The sequence below is a fragment of the Magallana gigas genome, chromosome 1, assembly GCF_963853765.1.
Source record: "Magallana gigas chromosome 1, xbMagGiga1.1, whole genome shotgun sequence".
Taxonomy (NCBI): Eukaryota; Metazoa; Mollusca; class Bivalvia; order Ostreida; family Ostreidae; genus Magallana; species Magallana gigas.
The window spans coordinates 75,431,894-75,454,324 of record NC_088853.1 but is presented as its reverse complement, the minus strand read 5'-3'; the positions used below and the strand labels follow the sequence as shown (position 1 = coordinate 75,454,324).

The 22,431-nt window shown below is 36.9% G+C and overlaps 1 protein-coding gene across 3 annotated transcripts; it reads right to left on the bottom strand.

Annotated features, from left to right (window-relative positions):
• Positions 1-170: 170 nt before the first annotated feature.
• On the bottom strand, positions 171-16,898 carry LOC105330930 (atos homolog protein A). 3 transcript variants are annotated; one of them, XM_066075799.1, is made up of 13 exons: positions 16,554-16,898; positions 14,095-14,288; positions 12,546-12,742; positions 10,472-10,528; positions 10,159-10,236; positions 6,873-9,270; positions 6,438-6,563; positions 5,233-5,306; positions 4,848-4,971; positions 3,906-4,064; positions 2,389-2,457; positions 1,630-1,796; positions 171-1,031 (listed from the first exon to the last, which is right to left on the bottom strand). In XM_066075799.1, the coding sequence occupies exons 1-13, from the start codon at positions 16,567-16,569 to the stop codon at positions 875-877; spliced, it is 3,816 nt and encodes a 1,271-aa protein (XP_065931871.1). In that variant the 5' UTR covers positions 16,570-16,898; the 3' UTR covers positions 171-874. The 3 variants fall into 3 exon arrangements, with proteins under 3 accessions (XP_065931871.1, XP_065931880.1, XP_065931866.1); XM_066075808.1 differs by lacking the exon at positions 10,472-10,528 and adding an exon at positions 10,348-10,404; XM_066075794.1 differs by lacking the exon at positions 10,472-10,528 and having other exon boundaries at positions 10,159-10,293.
• Positions 16,899-22,431: the final 5,533 nt, after the last annotated feature.

The window sequence follows — 22,431 nt, the reverse complement described above, 5'->3', positions numbered from 1 at the left end:
AATTTCACTATATATAATCTTTTTAAGAAAGCGAAATTTCGGTAAAAGATCTAGAAAAGATTATTTTTTGTTTTGATTTCAATGCCGATACTTCACGCTCATTTTTATTACAAGTTAAATTCAAAAATAACAAAAACCTGCACGATTGTACACAATTTAAAAAAGACAACTTTGTTTTTAGTATGTTTATTTTCAGCACAAAGCAGGCATCATTCATAACTGTTTTAAAAAACCATGTAATCTTTCATAACTCTAAACAAAACAGACCATACTAAAAATAAATCAAAACAATTCAATAAAAGTAGCATAAATTTTAAAGATGTGAAACAAAATAGAGAGGGAAAGAAACAGATGGAGAGAGAAACAAATATCAGATAAATGAGCAAGTATCATTTCTCTTGTAAATAAATAATGTCATATATTCTCGTAAAACGTTACAAACAAGTCACCTATCCTGGATGTCAAGATGTTTTCTGCTTTCAATCAAAATCTTAACTTTCTAAGAAGTAATTGCTTTAATCTCAGAGATAAGATCAGAAACAGTGTTAAAAGATGATATACATTTTTTACTTTAATTCATAAACAGAAAACAGACAAACTAATTTAACAATTGAATAAAAAGCTATATGATCATCTCATACAACGTAAATCAAATCCTTATCCGGGACATCACATAGTTCAATACAAAAGCACTGGCATCCACACTTCATCCTAAAATCTTCCCACAATAACTTAACTATAATTTATCACATGTAAAGTCACACGTTACAACATGTGTGAATCACTTTCACCCGAAACAAGTACACCCAACCCAATCATTGTTTATCAAACCCCATTCTCACACACACGACCTTTGACCTAATATTGGCCCTCGTCACCTGCGGGGGGAGAACTTGGGGTTAGAGGGCACCTCAGTGAAGGACCGGAGTTCATATTTAGCGACACTGGGGTCAAATTCAAACTTGTCCCTGGCAAACAGGACCCTAATGTCCGTGTGAAGGAAGATCTTGCCAGATTTGGAACTAGCAAACCTGAAATATAGAATCAATGTAGTTAGAGATATAGAATAAACGTAGTTAGAAACACATGGAAAGGAGAGGTAGAAGGGAAATCTTATACACTGTTCTTGATTTGGAAAAGAAGCATGGCAAATCAGAGTTTACTTTTTAAATACTTAATGTTATAAGAACATCTACTTTAAGTTTTGCATATTCTTCTGGAATCGATTCACTAAAACTTAATGTTATAAGAACATCTACTTTAAGTTTTGCATTTTCTTCTGGAATCGATTCACTAAATCAAATGCCAACGGAATAAAGGTATGCGATAACTGATTTTCAGTGACAAAATAACATTTGTTCACAATTATTTTTACATAGTCTTAAATGGCAAAATTTATTAAACAAAGAATTAATTTATACAGAAAGCCTGACCCGAGATGAATATCTAAGATGTATGATTTATACAGAGAGCCTGACCTGAGATGAATGAGATATCTGAGATATACAGAGAGCCTGACCTGAGATGAATGAGATATCTGAAATAATTGATTTATAAAGAAAGCCTAACTCGAGAATAAAATCTCAGTACAATAAAGTGCTAGATATTTATGTATACAGAGAGCCTGACCTGAGATGAATGAGATATCTGAGATAGGATGGCTGAGAACTGTTTTCTTCTACTGGCATATACACTGTTCTCTGTCGGAGGAATGTTTGACAATGTGGCGGCATATCACTGAGATCATACATGACAACAAACATTTTGATGACCGTCTTGTTTGGATTAAATAAAGTCTGCATAAAAAACAAAAGTATTAGTGATCAATGAATCATATGTGATCATGTTTATGTACAACTTGATTTTATATAAATTCATAAAGAACCTGCAAAATTATAATAAGAATATCTTCATTATTAAATATCAATTAATTAAATGCATTCTGAAATAATATAATTCTGTTCCAAATGTTTCAGTATATTGTAGGGATACTACAGAAAACCGATATAATGAAACAGAAACAAAGAAAACAAGCTTATTATGAAACTGTTATTCTTTTATTCACCTTTAATAAATCTTGTAATAATTAACAAATTTATTAAATAAAAGAAACTGCATTGAAAACAAATACACATGATTAATTATTTCAAGCATTTCTTTCAAATCTGATAAAAAGTGATACTTTTAAAACAAACACGTTTCTTTATCTCTAGTGTTTCAAGGCAAGCTTGTTCAAACACAAATCTACATATCTTTTATTTTAATACAAACTGTAAATGTATGGAGCTGCGAATATACATCTTACAATCTGCTATCTCATATACTATTAAACGCCTTACTTCCTCTCGTATTCATTGTCAATAAAAAAACACAAAGCCATTCACTTACCACCTGTACGGTGCCACACTTTGGGATGTGGTAGCCTTTCTTCCCTATGCTTTCCAGGTTTATATGGCCCTATAAATCAAAATCAAAAACATTTTATGCAAACAATAATTCTAAAATACACATATTTTTTGTATTTGATTTTTAGTGATGAAAAATTCCTTCATGTCATGCAAATAAAAAAACTATGGTAAAATAAGTTGACACTTTTTTTTACACAATGTACAAAAGCAATAATTTGTGACTTATTAATTAAGGTTAACTAGGTGTGATAATAATATGTGATATATCACTATAAGTTACCAGGTAGGGTAATAATATGTAATTTATCACTATAAGTTACCAGGTACGGTAATGATATGTGATTTATCACTCTAAGTTACCAGGTAGGATAATAATATGTGATTTATCACTATAAGTTACCAGCATACTTGCCAACTGACCTGATTTCGTCGGGTCACACCCGATTTTTCAACCCTTCACCCGATTATTTTTTATGACCCGGCGGGTCATGCTTTTCACCCTATTTTTGTCGAACAACCCGAAAATCTCCCGATTTCCGGATTTGGTTCCTAAATTACGTTGCGCGTTTGACTTCCAGCTATGAACCCAAGCTGAGCTTGGATTATGTAACGCGTAAACAATGCCGATGGCTATAACAGACACATTAAGTGTAATTATTATCGTGAGTTGTTTTGACTAAGCGAAGGTTTAAATCATTGAGTGTGATGGCTTCCAATAAGAAAAGGTCTTCATCGGTGCCAGCGGAATCAAAACCAACAAAAAGAAAGCGTTATTTTTGTACCTATCAACATATCTGGGAAAATAAATTCCCATAGGTAAAACAAAGTAATCGAGTACAAAACGAGGCTTTTGTGTTCTATGTAACGCACATTTGAATATTGGATTTTGTGCCCAAAATGATCTGACTAAACATTCAAAAACCCTAAGTCATGTATAGAATGCTTTTTAATACACAAAAGTCTTCCAAGTCACTTACAACTTTCATGCCATAATTTACAGAGTTCAAAAGCAAGGTTAATGTAGCAGAAACTCTTTTTGCATTTTTTTTTAGCTGAACACAACCTTCCATTTTCTGTGTCAGATCACTTTACAAAATTCAAAATCAGCAACTGTTAGTTAAAATGCTTCTTTGCAATAAAGTATTACACATAAGTTTTAACACATATTTCTATTGTATATACCTATGACATGCATGCCATGGTAAATATGTCGTTACGCACTATGACCAGATTTTTTACTTTCCAAATCTGGTCATGACCAGATTTTCACATGTTGGAGGTTGGCAAGTATGGTTACCAGGTACGGTAATGATATGTGATTTATCACTATGAGTTACCAGGTATGGTAATCATATGTGATTTATCTCAATAAGTTACCAGGTAGAGTAATAATATGTGATTTATCACTATAAGTTACCAGGTAGGATAATAATATGTGATTTATCACTATAAGTTACCAGGTACGGTTATACTATGTGATTTATCACTTTAAGTTACCAGGTAGGGTGAGGGGGCGTTGTCATCAGACAGCTGGAAGAAGTAGGCAGTGACAGGAAGTGACACGTGTTTGGGACAGAAGGATCCCCCGGCCCCGATGTCACAGGTAAATCCATCCACCACACCAATTGGCTCGATCCTCCCATTCAACACCGACTCCTACAAACAACATTAATGATGTATTATTCACCAACAACAACAGTGTTTACATTATCAAGACAATGCATATCACCTTCATATGGCTGTTCAACACAGGCTCTTAAAATAACAATGTAACATCAAACACTCATCTGGTCAACGAACACAATGAAGATTTGCACAAAGACACAGTTTGACCAATCACAGCAGGCCTTGGCCTCAGGCACCATGCCTATATTGACCAATCATGGGTGCCTTAGCCTCAGTCACTATGCTTATATTGACCAATCACAGCAGGCCTTGGCCTCAGGCACCATGCCTATATTAACCAATCATAGGTGCCTTAGCCTCAGTCACTATGCTTATATTGACCAATCACAGCAGGCCTCAGGCACTATGTCTATATTGACCAATCACAGCAGGCCTTAGCCTCAGGCACCATGCCCATAGTAGGGTTTGTTCCTCAGACTTGGCATAGGAGCCAATCAGCTATTAATTTGCTTTTCTTTTTTGACCAATTACAGTAGGTTTTCTACCTTAAACATGCCAAAAGCAAGGAAATGTATTTATAAATTTTTCCATAGCAAAACAAATTGACAAACATCAGTTTTCAGATTAAGACTCAAAGTCTTTACTGTTTATGATGTAATGCAAGAGCGATTTGGACTTTCAAAATGTACACTATACTAAATTTGGATGTGAAAGGTTCTACTCATAGAAGACAATGTTAAAAAGAGAGGCAATGATTTTGACGAGCATTGTGTAATTATTCTATCAATGTCAACTAAGTAAATAAAGTCTGACCTCAAAGTTTCCCAGCAGGCAGTTGGTAGAAGCAGGTGCAGATGTACTCAATGTCCGGTCAGGCGTAACCACAACTGACCTTGAACTTTCCGACTCGAAGGTCAGTTTGGAGCAAGACAAAGCACTGTAAATAATTGCAAAGATTTAACTTCTTTTTTTGCTTATAAAAATTAACAAAGTTGACAAGATTAAATTATATATTCTTTTCCACATAACGTTATGGAATTGCCAAATACAAAACACAAAAAAACTGCAATGTTATGATCTGCATAAACTAATCCAATGATTGCTTCATAGAAAATCAGCAAAGTTTCATTCATGTTTACCAATATAGCCTACAGTATATGAGAACATTATGTATCATGAAGTAGACAAAGAGCCCTACTTTTTGATGGCTGTAGAGTTAACCAGGGTATTGTCATAGTCAAATCTTCCCACAGCTCTCCTCTTCAGTGGAGCCTAATACATAAAACAAAATCATTAATATTATCATTAAACCTGATTACATCATTAACACTGGTTGCATCATTAACACTGATTATATTTTAAACACTGATACTGTAATAATCCATTCTATGTCCATTTTCCTAAACTGAAGAGGAATGAACAATATGAACAAAATGATGTAACAACACACAAGTCTCTCTCTCTTCTCTCTCTCTCTCTCTGGGAATGTCCTCCAATATCCTTCCCATCACAATTATTTCAGATCAAAGTACCTACAGGACTAGATCGGGAGGGGAGACCTGTACTGGAGTTGAACAAGTTACTTACTGGACTAGATCAGGAGGGGAGACCTGTACTGGAGTTGAACAAGTTACTTACAGGACTAGATCGGGAGGGGAGACCCGAACTGGAGTTGAACAAGTAACTTACAGGACTAGATCAGGAGGGGCGATATGTACTGGAGTTGAACAAGATACTTACAGGACTAAATCAGGAGGGGCGATATGTACTGGAGTTGAACAAGATACTTACTGGACTAGATCAGGAGGGGCGATATGTACTGGAGTTGAACAAGATACTTACAGGACTAGATCGGGAGGGGAGACCTGTACTGGAGTTGAACAAGTTACTTACTGGACTAGATCGGGAGGGGAGACCTGTACTGGAGTTGAACAAGTTACTTACAGGACTAGATTGGGAGGGGAGACCCGAACTGGAGTTGAACAAGTTACTTACAGGACTAGATCAGGAGGGGCGATATGTACTGGAGTTGAACAAGATACTTACAGGACTAGATCGGGAGGGGAGACCTGTACTGGAGTTGAACAAGTTACTTACTGGACTAGATCAGGAGGGGCGATATGTACTGGAGTTGAACAAGATACTTACAGGACTAGATCGGGAGGGGAGACCTGTACTGGAGTTGAACAAGTTACTTACAGGACTAGATCGGGAGGGGAGACCCGAACTGGAGTTGAACAAGTTACTTACAGGACTAGATCGGGAGGGGAGACCTGTACTGGAGTTGAACAAGTTACTTACTGGACTAGATCAGGAGGGGCGATATGTACTGGAGTTGAACAAGATACTTACAGGACTAGATCGGGAGGGGAGACCTGTACTGGAGTTGAACAAGTTACTTACAGGACTAGATCGGGAGGGAAGACCCGTACTGGAGTTGAACATCATGTTAGAGGACTCCTTCAGATTCCTCTGGAAATGGTGAACTTGCTCCCGGGACGGATACTTTGTCTGGATTTCATTGCGACCCTACAAACCATGAAAGATACAAAGTTACAAACTTATAAAACCATGAAATTAACAAATTTACAAAATACAAACCATGACAAACAACCCTTGCATGAGTTATGCAGTGATAGAACAGTTATATTAAATTACTGTTATGGAATTTTGTGTTATGGCAACAAGCCTTGCTACAATATCTCAGCCACTCTCCCCTTTTTTTAAACATTATAGAATAACTAAGATATCTGAAGTCCTTACCCCATTTGTGTACTAAGTAATAAAAAATAGCGAGCTTAGCCCATTTGTGTGAGTAATAAGGAATGGCTAGCTCACCCCCTTGTTGGTTCGATGAAGTTCCTTCTTCAGGAGCTGTGTACACAGAGATTTCTTCACCTGCAAACTTTCTTCCTCCACAGTGTTCTTATTACATCTCTTCTCATCTTTACATGATACATTCTCCTTGTCTGTTCTCAGTTCACATCCCATGACTCCATTTTTCATCGGTTTTTCTGATGCTCCCATCAGGAATCCATTTTTTATACTATCACTTATAACTCCATTTCTTTCTTTATAACAGCTGTTTGAGGTATCATCAAGGTTCCCACTATTTAGAATCACATTTTCTTCAGACTCTCTTGTCTCCTCACAGGGAGACACAGTTTTTGCAGGAGTGGAACTGACAGTAGTAACGCCGTTATTCTGAACACAATTCTGAGTACTTTCCATGACCATGCCGGACTTAGAATTTACATAGCTATCCGAGACCAGTAGATCTTGGTTCATCAAGTGTTTATTTCTGAGTGTTTTGACCTCATCAACTGAAGCATCGTCCTGTTCACCGTACTGCTGGAACCCGTTGGAATTCAACAAGCTGTTGGTAGGAGTCGAGTCACTGGAGGACTTGTCCAAACACAAGATATCGTGGAATGATCTCGATAACACAGAATCTAAATCTGCCAGATTCTCATCAGGTGAAAGCTTTAAATCATTCAGCTGACTCAGACTCAACTGGTTTCCCAGCATCTCTGGCTCAGAAAAACTCTTTTTGAAACTTGGTCTAAAGTCTGAATATTTATGACCAAGATTAGCCTCATATTGAACCTGATGAGCCTCGTTCTGAAATTCACGAATTTTATTTTGATTGGGACAGTGCCCCTGTTTAGACTTGTCTGTAGAATTCACAGGTGAAGGTTGTGAAGACAAGGAGTCAATGGGGCCTCCATTTTGTGGAGAATATAACCTACTGTTGACACAAGGTATATTGGTTAACGAAGCACTAGAGCCAGACTGAATGTCATTGATTTCATCTACAAAGTCATCAAAGAGGGAGAGAGAGTGGCTTGAGACATCTGTAATTTTATCTGGAATTCTCTTATCTTTGTTTCTATTATCTTTATCACATGTTACAACACAGTCTGTGGGAATGAATGTGGCTGTGTTCTCCCCCTTTCTGAGGTTATCATGTGTTTCAACCTTCTTCGATGGTCTCTGTGTTTTAGAACTTGATTCTCCATGATATATTTTCTTATTTGCTGGGTAAACTTCAGTTTTCCATTCCTTCATAAATCCCCACTCTTCTCCACTCTCAGGGAATTCCGGAGAATGTTGGTACGTAATACAGGTTGGTGCTTTCTCTGTGGAAGAATGCTGAGATTCCTGAGCTAGTTTTTCCTGCAGGTTACACACTACAGATCTTTGAGATCGGCTCTGTTTTGTTGTAGGAGTGTCCGACTCTCCATCCTTCTCTGACTGCTTTAGCCACGGTGAAACAGAGCTCTCCTGTAAAAGAGTTTTCAGTGCATGTTCATTGTGTGAAGGAAACATCTTATCTCCAAAATAAAAATCACAATGCATTGTGGGAATGTTGCTTAAACTGGTTCCTATAGGCTTCCCCGATTGGTGCGAGGAAATGCTGGTAAGGTAACTCTCCAAGTCCTCGGCTTTAAGGGGTCTGACCAGGCCGGAGATTTTACTGGCAAGTACCTGTTCATCCGCACACTCCGGGGAACTCAAATCCAGGTGGCGCTTCTTGTATATTTTTTGTGTGGATTTCCCGGCCGTTGTAAACAGAACTTTAGGACTAGGCAGACGGCGGACTAGAAAATCAGAGTCCATCTCATTGTCCCCTTTGTCAGACGCAAGGGGCAAGGGTCGAGCTTTGAACGACTTCTTTAATTCTGAGGCAGGGGAACCAGCCAATCTCTCCAACGGCTCACTCCCCTCTAACCTCTTCACTATCGGAGGCTTAGCGGCAGCGTGTGCCTCCTGAGTCTTGTAAGCCAAGTTTTTCTTTTTTGGAATAGCTCCTAGCTCTTGGTCCTGCCTTTTTAAGCTGGTCCTCTGATGATCCTCAGTTGAACTGGTTCTCTGATCCTGAAATAGCTCTGGGGAGGTTCTCCTTAGTTCTTCTGTCTTCTTGCTCCACATTCCCTCTGGGACAAAGGCCTCAGCACCAGACTTGTAAATTGGAGCTCCATCCTTGACCTCCGACCTATCACAGAGATCAGGACTCTGCTTGACCTTTGACCTATCAAGAAGATCAGGACTGTGTTTTTTCCTGCGACCCCCATTCTTTTTATCCTGACACAGCAGTGTAGGGATCTGGGTGAGTCTGGGCAGGGAGGCCACAGACACCCGGAGTAACTCCGCCCCTAGGTCAGCCACCGGGAAACTGTGTCTCTCCGCAGGGGAGGTAAATCCATTGACCTCCGATTCTCCAGGGGAGTACAACCTGACAAAATAAACAGCCATGAATAAACATCACTAATTATACAGGGGAGTACAACCTGACAAAATAAACAGCCATGAATAAACATCACTAACTATATAGGGGAGTACAACCTGACAAAATAAACAGTCATGAATAAACATCACTAACTATACAGGGAGTACAACCTGAAAAAATAAACAGCCATGAATAAACATCACTAACTATACAGGGAGTACAACCTGACAAAGTAAACAGCCATGAATAAACATCATTAACTATACAGGGAGTACAACCTGACAAAATAAACAGCCATGAATAAACATCACTAACTATACAGGGGAGTAAAACCTGACAAAGTAAACAGCCATGAATAAACATCACTAACTATACAGGGAGTACAACCTGACAAAGTAAACAGCCATGAATAAACATCATTAACTATACAGGGAGTACAACCTGACAAAATAAACAGCCATGAATAAACATCATTGGCTATACAGGGGAGTACAACTTGACAAAATAAACAGCCATGAATAAACATCACTAACTATACAGGGAGTACAACCTGACAAAATAAACAGCCATGAATAAACATCATTGACTATACAGGGGAGTACAACTTGACAAAATAAACAGCCATGAATAAACATCACTAACAATACAGGGGAGTACAACCTGACAAAGTAAACAGCCATAAATAAACATCATTAACTATACAGGGGAGTAAAACCTGACAAAATAAACAGCCATCAACAAATAAACATCATTAGTTCTACAGGGGAGTAAAATCTGATTAAAAGGGATGTTTACCAAAAAAATTTACCAAAAAAAAAACAACAGCCAATAAAATAGTAACTGTATACAGGTTTTGTGTTGTATGTCTAAACAACTGTTTATGTCAATACACACCTGTAGACAACCTGCAGGGGCAGACAACCCTGTAGTGAGATGAGCCAGGAGCTGAGCTGTGAGAAATGGAGGTAAGACCTCAGGGCCTGGAGGAGGAACCGCCCCGTCACCCTCAGTGGATCTTGTCGGTCACTCCTGTAACATAGTACACACAGTTAGTACAAACAGTTAGAGAAATGGAGGTAAGACCTCAGGGCCTGGAGGAGGAACCACCCCGTCACCCTCAGTGGATCCTGTCGGTCACTCCTGTAACATAGTACAGACAGTTAGTACAGACAGTTAGTACAGACAGTTAGAGAAATGGAGGTAAGACCTCAGGGCCTGGAGGAGGAACCGCCCCGTCACCTTCAGTGGATCCTGTCGGTCACTCCTGTAACATAGTACAGACAGTTAGTACAGACAGTTAGTACAGACAGTTAGAGAAATGGAGGTAAGACCTCAGGGCCTGAAGAAGATACCGCCCCGTCACCCTCAGTGGATCTTATCGGTCACTCCTGTAATGTAGTACAAACAGTTAGTACAGACAGTTAGTTCAGATTGAGTCAGGCAATCTTGATAAGTAACCTGGTGTCCATCACAACCACTATACTCTGTCCCCAGTTTTTGCTTCCACCACTTTTTGCTTGATATTTTGATAATCATAAATACATGTACCTTTGTGTTCAAACTACATTCATCCACTTATATGAAAAATGTCCAGATTATCTGTTTTGAAACGCCCCCTCGATCGCTTCAGGTTTCAATACACATCCGAAAATAGAAAGTCTACGGAGATTTTGCATTGCATCAGCCATTAATAAGCACGGATGATAACGTTAAAGAATTGCGCGAGGTATCCCGAGTACTTCATGGAGAAAAGATGTAAACATTTTCCATTATATATCTCCGTAAGAATTTGTTTTCGTTCCTGTTAATTTTTATGAGTGAAAAATGATAATTGTTCAATGAAGATATCTTGGATATATTCCCTTTCATAGATTTCAAATGTATTTCTTTCACAGGTATGTGTATTTTTATTAAAAAATCATCAAAAAGTGATGGAAGCAATAACTTGGGACAGACTATAGATTGTATCAGTTTATATACAAATTTACATAAGTAAACTGGTCAATGAATAATAATTTTGTGGGGTCTGTAAAGTCCATAGAAGGCGAGGCAGAGCTTTACCGACCCCACAAATTATAAACAAAGTACAGAAAGCAGCACTAGTACTAGTACACACATCTATAATGAAAGAAAAAAGTGAGCGAGCTTACACACCCCATGCTTCCCCATTACTTGACAATGCTTCACATAAAGCCACATAAAATTAAATTTTCAGAATTTCATCCCCTCCCAGCCCTCTGAGAGAGGCCTGCTCAGATGTGCTTTATTCTATTTTGAAAAAAAAAATTCAAAGTTGAAAAGGGCTGAAATTCTGAGAGAAAAAAAGGAATCAGAATTTCCTGGTTATATGCACATCTATCTTTTATCTCCTAAATGCCTAGTAACTTTCACTAAGTTCCATTCAGTGGTTTAAGAGGAGTTGCACTAACTAACTGTTCATTATTAAGTACAATATGTGGCCAATATTCTAAGTTCAAAAGGGCCGTAATTCCCAGGAAAATAATGGAATCAGAATTTCCCTGTAATATGCATATCTACACATTGTGTCCTAATAACCTACAAAGTATTTCTCTGGCCCTTGAAATTTGCTATACACGAGTTTATCAGTATACCCCACTCTCCTTCAGAGCACGGGTATGAATAGTTATACTACAGTTATTGCCAAGATCAAAGAGATGCCGCGGACATTATTCTCCAATATACCACGAACGTCATCAGTAAATTATCAGATCAGAAATACCTATTTGTCTCGCCCTGATCATGAAAGTACAACTCCAAACCGTAAAAAGTTTTAAAACCATGTAAATTTCACGTGTTAGTTCCAGTCAAAACGATGTATATTGCCTCAAATGTTTATTTTTAAGAGATCAATATGGATTTTCCTAGGACCTCCCTAGCACATTTTCACAACATGTTTTTACATAAAATATATAACGTGTAGTAGTAATAATCGTATTAAATTGCCCTTAAAATATTAGGAATATAACTCAAAGATACTTTATAAATAAGTGAAGAGTATAAAAAAAATTTCGAGACTGAGGAGGTTATCCTGCAACATTCACGAAAACAAAGTCTTGTTTTCGTGAATGTTGCAGGATAACCTCCTCGGTCTCGAAATTTTGTTTGAAATATAAAAGCCTCGGCTAACGCCTCGCTTTTATATTTCAAAACAGCATTTCTCGACCTTGGAGGTTATTCTGCAACATTCACGATAACTCTTACTTTATTTCTTAAATAATGAACAACACTGGGGGTACGTTTAGATAATGGACAACACTGACCTCTTCTGCTGCAGTGAGACTTCCCATCGCTCTAACAGAATCAGGTCGTCGTTACTTCCGACGGAGCTTCCCTCCACAGTACAAGCCTCTCGCTGACCATGATCACAGCCCGGCAGCAGCAGGACGTCCAGGTTGAGGGGTATGTGGTTACGAGACAGTCCGGTAATCAGGGTCTGTATCTGATCGGCTCTACGACACTGAGGGGTAAAAAACAGACCAAATTACAACATACATCATCATAAATAATATTACACAACAAATAAACAACACACGGATATCTGTAACATGAGACAGGCTGAGTTTTCACTCAGCGGTTGATGCCATATGTATGTTATTGTTAGGGCTGGGACGATACTGTACTGAGCCGATTCGGTACATATCACGATACATGAGATGCGATACGATACATATCACGATACATTGCAATTAAATAAAAACATGAATAAAAGTTTAAAATTTATTCAACCTGCCTGTATTACCGCATGTCCAAAGTTATTTTGTTATATTCATAATGAGCGTTGCACAATTTACAAATTACTTTAGTCTCGTGTACACTAGTTTTGCATAAACAAGTACTCCAAAAGTTTTCCACACTCCATATTTAGCTTCCTAACAGTTTTGACAACTTTACGAGGTTTTCCGCCATCTTTGTACTTTCATATTAGGCGCGCGGACTAAAAATAGCCGATATATGAAGCTCGGATATTTTTGAAAAATAAAAAAAGTTCAGTAAAGTATCGTTGTATTAATGGTAAATGTATCGATCCAAATATCGTCAAAATAAATACCGCGATGCACCGGTGCATCAGTGGATCGTCCCATCCCTAGTTATTGTCATTCTTAATACAATTTATTGTTATCAATTATGTTACACTTAATTGATCGGATAAGGCATCATGCATAGAAATATAACACAAATGGCTAAATTATGTAAACCAATCTAAACTGAAATCCAAAAAAATAATGCTCAACATAAACAGTAATTTTAAACTGCCTTTTTGGTAAACCCAAGAGTCCTACTGGCTAAGTATTTATAACTTTGATGGAACTAATGCATACATTAATATATATAGGGGCTAGGTGGGCAGATCTGAACAGAATTCAACTTAACAATGAGGAATCCTTGTGGGGTGTTTAATGGAAAAGGGGGCATGAAATCTCCTATTTCCTTTACAATTATCAAATACCAGATTTGATAAATTCTAAGTCTGCTCATGAGTAGTTATTTGACATAAAAATATTACTGTAGATTCCTTATTAAACACGAGTATTTAATTCCGCGATTCAAGGGTTTTTCACCAAATCACGAGTCAGAATAATAAATCGCAAATGCGGATATTTTATCATACTTTCATGTAGTTTACATATGTCCAAAAATTAAAAGCGAGATTTTAAAATTCGCAAGATAGGTTTCTCGTTTTTTTACGCGGATATTAATTCCTCGCTTTTAATAAGGAATTTACAGTAAAGTTCCAATGTTCAAAGACTGATCATCAGTAATCACAGAGTGACCCCAGTGACCTCTAGAGGATGACCTTTGTTAAGTTACCTGCTCACGATGAAGGTCACAGCGGTGGAGATCTTTGACCTTGACCCCCTGACCTCCGTGTGGATGGGGACAGTGGGGTCCCTCGATTCGACCTTTAAGTGACAGGTCGGGAGTCCGGTTCTCAACAATCAAAATTCCTACATCAACAAACATAGCAACTGGGTCCCAGACGTAATCCTCCATCTCTGATGATTCTATGCAAAGAGAAAACAACAATCAACAAACATTAGTGTCAACATACCATATATCCGGTAATTTTTCGCGAAGATCAGGCCTGGGGGCCATAAAAGTTAGACGAGCTCACTTTTGATCTAAGTCTCACTTTTATCAAAGGAAGATATAGTGGAAAAGTGAGACTGAGATCGAAAGTGAGCTCGTCTAACTTTTATGGCCCCCAGGCCTGATTTTCGCTTTTTTTGCGACCTTTTTCAAACTGCAAAATATTGAATATGCAAAAATTATATCCTGTATTATTTTCTATAAGAAACTTTTGAAATCGCAAAAAATGACTGACGCAAATTAAAAATGCTACATATTTTCCCAATTTTCGCAAATTTTGTGACAAGCGAAAAAAAAAAGGATACGCGGTATACAAGGAGAGAACAAATTATAATCAATGAACATGCGATGACTCTACAGGGAGAGATTTGTTGGAACCAAAGACAGAAATGTTGGACAAGGCAGACGGCTAAGGGCTACATTTCTGTCTGAGGGTCAAATCACATGTTGCCCAAATCCCGGTCAACAACTATTTTGTTATACCCTTCACTACAGATACAAGCATTATAACATCAGTAGCATCCAGCCATTTATATCACTCAGCTGTTCCACTGTTTCCGGTCTGGCTAGATTGGTTGAATATTCTTAACAACTGCTGGTTAAGGTGGCATGTGACACTTGTCAATATTAATTTTGGATAAAAGTACAGAACAATAATAAATTTACATTTTAGAATTTTCAAATTCTACAATTATATTTGTCCCAAAATATGTTTTAAAGTTTTATGAAAAGGTGAAAAATCATAAAAGTCCCTCTAGGATTTGAATTTAGTAAAGGCTCTAACCAATTGTGCTAAGCTGTTAGTTAACAATATATGGTAAGAAAAAATATAAAATTTATAATGCTTGATTTTATTGTTTATTTCGCTATGAAGGGGATATCCTGTACCACTTTAAGCTTAGTAGGAGGTTGACCTCAGACATGATATGATACAGTCTCTAACTGTCCGATCATGGTTTACATGAAACGTAACGTTAATGCTGATGTTGTCAAGTTGATCAGTGTGTTTAGAATTGGAATGGGTCTAGACGTGATACACATGTGACTATCATTACTCCAGGATGTTAATGCTGATGTTGTCAAGTTGATCAGTGTGTTTAGAATTGGAATGGGTCTAGACGTGATACACATGTGACTATCATTACTCCAGGAATGCTGTGTGTACCCCTGTGTGTGTTCTAGTAGACAAGTAGCCACCATAAGAACTGTGGACCATGGCTTAAATTGAGACGATGACACAAACACAGACTCATATATCATGAGCCGAAAGCGGGATTTGAACCAGGGACTTACATCACTCGGCAAACACTTGTTACCACTGAGGCATGTGTACATCAGGGATTTGAACCAGGGACTTATGATCTTCCGACAAACACTTGTTACCACTGAGGCATGTGTACATCAGGGATTTGAACCAGGGACTTATGATCTCCCGACAAACACTCGTTAATTACTATTGGTGATAATTACTGAGTGGCCTATTACTATGGAAACAACTTTCAATAGATATTGAAGGATAGCGTGTTCGAGTGTGCCTGATAAAATGGTTTAACCGGGGGGAGGGGGAAATGTATGTTTACTAGATAGAGGTTGTCTCTGTATTAAGCAAGAGAACTTATCGGTCTCATGTCTGGGGTCTGTGAGTTATATACATAGAAATGTCAGTAAAGTAATTAAATTCTACCTAAGTGGGGTAGCAACTCCCTCAAATGTGTGTGAGTAAAGGTTGGGCTGTATACATGAAATATTCGTCTCAGGATCAAGTGTGTATAGGAAAAATATGTCAACAGTTTAATCCCGAGGGAGGGGGGGGGGGTATATTTACGTATGGGTGGGGGTATGTAATCCCGATGGTGTATATGTCCCTGTGGTTGAGGATTTTTGACTTTGGGGGTTGGGGTGTTGTATGCTGTGGGTGGGGGTTTCTGACCCTGGGGGTTGGGTTTTGTATGCTGTGCCCTATCAACCAATCAGCTGTTTCCTATGACTCACACTGGACAACGAGTCGACTTGACAATGGAACAAGGAGATATCGACCTATACACGGTCTCTCCGTAAATCAGGCTTACTAAACACTCCCCTCTATTCCCCCCACCACCCCTCATCAATCACACTGACCGATACCCGTTTATCTGTCCGTGTTCACCACGTAGACGAGTTCAGAGATCTGGAATACATACCTGTTCCGGGCTTCATATTTCTCTCCAATCTCCCGACTTTTTACCGCATCTTGCGCTCACACAGATAGACAGACAGTCACACTACATTCCTCTCGCCAAGGAATGCCGATTATTGCCCCCAAATATGGAATTTTCACGCGATTTTTCGGTCGTCCATCTGTTTCGCCTTCTCCGTTCTGTTTACGAAAACTTCCAAGGTCACGTGATACCGATCGTCGATGGTATTTTTCGGTGTTTTTAAGTTGAATAAAGAAAAGGATCCGAATTTTACTTAAATTCTAGGGAAGTAAATATTTCATTCGGTGTCTTTACATTCACGTTTTAACGACAGAGTTTCTCTTTAACCGTACAGAAAATTTGACAGCTGATCAGGCTGACCTTTGAACTCCTTCGGACAGACGAAATTTTCTCTCTCATATTTTTCACTGCACAAAAATTAATTAAAAACAAAAGAGTATGCCATCGTATTGCTAAAAAATCAAGGACGATGAAATACATTTTTTTTATTTCAACAGGTGCTCTTATGAAAAGATTTGCTTTTGTTATTGTTTGAGATTTCGAAGGGACGTTACTCTCTTATTTATTAGAGGCGGATCTTAAGTTTTAGAACGTGAAATTACATTTTCGATGAAATAATCAGTTCAACACACTCTAGAACGAGTCACTGACTTATGAAATATAAGGGGTCATCTAGAAATAAATCAATATATCGGTAAACATGGCCGTGATTTCGGTATTCTTTAACTCCCCCAGTTATCAAATTTGAGGTATCCAAAGATGTCGACCCTCAGACAATTCGGACCGCATAACCATCCGAATCGCCTATGTAGAGTTGTTGAAAGTCCATGCTAATCAAATTGTCCATCAAAAATGAAAATCATTGCATGACAAACTAGACTGAAAAAAATGTACGACATCCATTAAAAATAAGTTTATGTCCGAATATCAACAACAATTTTAAAAGTTTGTATGGTACATCTGTCGAAACCAATGTGGATTAAAGTACATTATGATTTAAATACTGTCACCGTTTTTGAGTTTTCAGATTTTACAATATTTGACCAAAAAATACGTTTAAACAATTTTTGTAAAGGTAAGAATTCGAACTCATGACTAACATACTCTAATCCGCTGCGCTACGTTGTTAGGGGACAATTCTGAAAAATAAACTATTTATAAAATTACACTTAATTTCATTGTTTATTTCAATAAAGTACACAGTCAAAGTTAAAGTCACAACATGGAGGTGTCCAATACCACCTTAATTAAATACTGCAAGACACTTCTGCATAACAAACACAAAACATTCAATGTCAAAAAAAATAATAAACACCAAAAAAAAAAACCAGTACGATTATATAAAAATACTGTATAAATCACACAAACACGGATTGTGGATTTTTTTAAATTATCCCAAAGTATTAATGGGACTTGGACACGATTTGAGATTTAAAAAAATATTTTTATTTTTATGTAAAATATAGTTTACTGGTGCATTTTAAATGATTGACCACAATATTGAATGTTAAAGTCAAGTTACAAGGGAGATACAGAGGTAAAAATTGATTGTTATGTAAACAAAGCTCGAGTCTGATTGTTGTTAACAAAAAATGGATTAAACTTTAAATCAATGTTTGTACACGCCGATATTGCATAAACCTTCATACATACGTGCATACGTACACGTATTTGTCTTATTAGAGAGGTTTATAAGCATTTGAACGTGTAAAAGTACGTGTGACTAGGGGAATCCCCTAATGTTTGTGTATTACGTCAAAAATTCTGCATACCGCGTAATTCTACAAGTTATACAAAACGTGTAGAATCAAAAGTACACGGAGATGAATACTTGTAGCATTTTTAAATGGAAATACAGACTTTCTTTATATCAGACTTGTTTTATGTAAAGCACACGATACATTAAGGACGACTGTGTTTTTGGTTTCATGAAATTTAAAGAATTATTTCATAAACAATAAAAGTAAACTGAACATGTTGAAAATGTTAAATCTAATTATTTTACACGTTCGCTTACACGTGCAGTTTATTAAACGTAAATTAAATTTGGTACGTGTACGTGTAAAAATACGTGTAGCTCCACACGTACCCGTAGACGTACACGTTCAAATGCTTAACCTCTCTATTATTAGATTTTATATAGACAATATTTTAATTTGTTTCATATGGAATACAGAGCATTTAACTAATCGTTTGATAAATGTATAGATGCAAAGTTATTTTCTGAATTTGTAAATAATAAAGGGAATAGAAATATTAATCTCTTTTTTTTTAAATTCAACAAATCACGCGGGCCGTTTATCCACCCGTCTGTCCGTGCAATCTTTAAAAATATCTCTGCTCTGGAAAATCATTGGAAGTATACGTAATTTTACGTAATAAAAATCACTCATGGCTTGATGGTTTTTTCTTCACGTGTAAACGATATTGTAATGTTCTGTGAAGTCTATGATGTTTTTTTTTATATAAGATAAAAAACTTGTCTCTTAATTGTTGAATAGTTGGGCACCTAATGAAATTATTTTTGTTAGAAACCGAATTTGCATATAAAAGGATCATTGTCTATTACAACTGAATTGACAAAGCGTGCTAACACTAAGGTATAGTCACAGTTGATGAGTGCTTTCAGTTCCATACATACTTTGTCATAATTTAATGTCTTCAATTGGAAGACCAAACGTGCATTAAAGGAAGAACATCGTAGTAAAATACGAAATACACAATCCTGTATAAAAATAAAAATAGAAAGGTGTTCATACAAACCTAAACTTCAAAAACAGAAAAGTATGCCCACACATGGAATCGAACTACGGCACAAAAACATCCTACATGTGTCATATAGCCGCGGCGGTTTAACTTACTGAACAATCCAGAAGCAACTCATAGTGTTGTAAATATAGACCCCTATGATAAAAATCAGTTTTCAAAATGTTCGTCGTTTTTTTTTTTTGCAAATTTAAACCCCAGGGCCGGAGTGCACCCCAAAATTCTACCTGAATTTATTCCTTTGAACAAAACTTATCAAAATATCTAAAATGTTTTAGAGGCAGGTCGGTCCTGAAGGATTTCTAGGCCAAAAACCATGCAGAAATATACTATTTAACTGAGAGAATGCTCTTTTAGCCAACTTTGAAGATTAACAAGAATAGAATTCCAGGGTCCCCCGCCGGTCAAGCAGTATACTAGCATACTGTATATTGGAATATTTTCAAACATTCAGGGCTGTTCCAGAATTAAATGTGTGGGGAGGTTGGGAGGAACATTTTTTTACCCCCACCACCCATTTTTTTTTTCTATTTTTCCTGTCGCAAATATATCCAAAATACTACAATCTAAAAGAACTTGACCAAAGTATTAGCGGTATAAACATTTGGTATAAATTTAATAAAAATCCGTCAAAATTTGTAGGCATGAGAGCGCTTACAAGGTCACAAAGTCCCATAACTCCAACAAAAAGTATCGACCAATGCTAATTTTCGAACTTGACCAAGATAATAGTGGTATAAACATTTGGTATAAATTTAATGAAAATCCGTCAAAATTTGTAGGCATGAGAGCGCTTACAAAAAAGTGTGATAAATCCGTCACAAAGTTCCATAACTCCAACAAAAAGTATCGACCAATGCTGATTTTCGAACTTGACCAAGGTAATAGTAGTATAAACATTTGGTATAAATTTAATGAAAATCCTTCAAAATTTGTAGGTATGAGAGCGCTTACAAGGTCAATTTTTTTATAAAACGGAGACGTTATTGTGGTCAAAGTCCCATAACTCCAACAAAAAGTATCGACCAATGATGATTTTCGAACTTGACCAAGGCAATAGTAGCATAAACATTTGGTATAAATTTAATGAAAATCAGTCAAAATTTGTAGGTATGAGAGCGCTTACAAGGTCAATTTCTTTATAAAACGGAGTCGTTATTGTGGTCAAAGTCCCATAAGTCCAACAAAAAGTATCGACCAATGCTGATTTTCGAACTTGATCAAAGTATTAGTGGTATAAACATTTGGTATAAATTTAATGAAAATCGGTCAAAATTTGTAGGCATGAGAGCGCTTACAAAAAAGTGTGACGGACGGACACACGGACGCACGGACACACGGACGGACGGACACACGGACGCACGGACGCACAGACGCACGGACGCACGGACGGACGCCCGGCATTTCTATGTCCCCGCACCGCGTTGCGGCGGGGGACAAAAATAAAATTGCAAGGGCAATATGATTGGTTCAAAATGCAAATTCGAAAAATTTAGAAACATGTACGATAGAAAATAACAAGATTTAAAAGAAAAAAAAACATTGATTTTAAAAAGTGATTTTTTTTCTCGGGAAATCCATCTCCCCTTTAGGTCAATTTAATTGTTATTCGCAATAGATCCTTTTACAACCCCCCCCCCCCCCCTCTCTGCCTCCCTCCCTTCTGGGTATAAAAAACTCCAGGCGGCAATTCCAAACAAATCTTTTTAAGGATGGCCTTACCGTTGATCTCTATTTTTTGCTTTTATATAAACTGCATTACCTAATCAAGTTTCTACAGTCTTTTATAATCACCGCCTGTAACACCTTTTCTATCTTTTTATATACGGTAAACTCTTTTACCTAAATAGTTAAGTGGTAGGGTAGGTTAGATAGCTGTTAATAACACTATTCTTAATTAAAACTATAACTTTTGTTTCATTATTTTTTAAAAATTATATCAATCGGTTTTTACGTACCAACTGAAGATACATAAGGATCGATAAATTACAATGTACCTCAGAAGCTTCTCCCACACACACATGTATGCGTTTTAATTGTACCCCCGTGAGGTTGTTTTTTTCCCTCGATTTCGTTCATAGTATTGAAAATTATTTACAGCTACATCAATAATCGTAGCAATAATCGATAGGTTTAGTTTGTCAAAGCAGTTTATTTACAGCTACATCAATAATCGTAGTAATAATCCATAGGCTTAGTTTGTCATAGCAGTTTACTTACAGCTACATCAATAATCTTAGCAATAATCCATAGGTTTAGTTTGTCAGAGCAGTTTATTTACAGCTACATCAGTAATCATAATCCATAGTTTAAGTTTGTCATAGCAGTTTATTTACAGCTACATCAGTAATCATAATCCATAGTTTAAGTTTGTCATAGCAGTTTATTTACAGCTACATCAGTAATCGTAGCAATAATTCATAGATTTAGTTTGTCATCGCAGTTTATTTACAGCTACATCAATAATCATAATCCATAGTTTAAGTTTGTCTTAGCAGTTTATTTACAGCTACACCAATAATCGTAGCAATAATCGATAGGTTAAGTTTGTCACAGCAGTTTTTATTACAGCTACATCAAAAATCGTAGCAATAATCCATAGGTTTAGTTTGTCATAGCAGTTTATTTACAGCTACATCAATAATGGTTGCGATAATCGATAGGTTAAGTTTGTCAGAGCAGTTTCTTTACAGCTACATCAATAATCGTAGCAATAATCCATAGGTTAAGTTTGTCAGAGCAGTTTATTTACAGCTACATCAATAATCGTTGCAATAATCGATAGGTTTAGTTTTGTCATAGCAGTTTATTTACAGCTACATCAATAATCGTAGCGATAATCGATAGGTTAAGTTTGTCAAAGCAGTTTATTTACAGCTACATCAATAATCGTTGCAATAATCGATAGGCTTAGTTTGTCATAGCAGTTTATTTACAACTAAATTAATAATCGAGCAATAATCGATAGGTTAAGTTTGTCAGTGCATTTTATTTACAGCTACATCAATAATCGTAGCAAGAGTTCACATAGGTTCAATTGAAAAAGAACATTTAAAGTTGATGATACAAGTTATAAAAAAAAACCAACACGAGA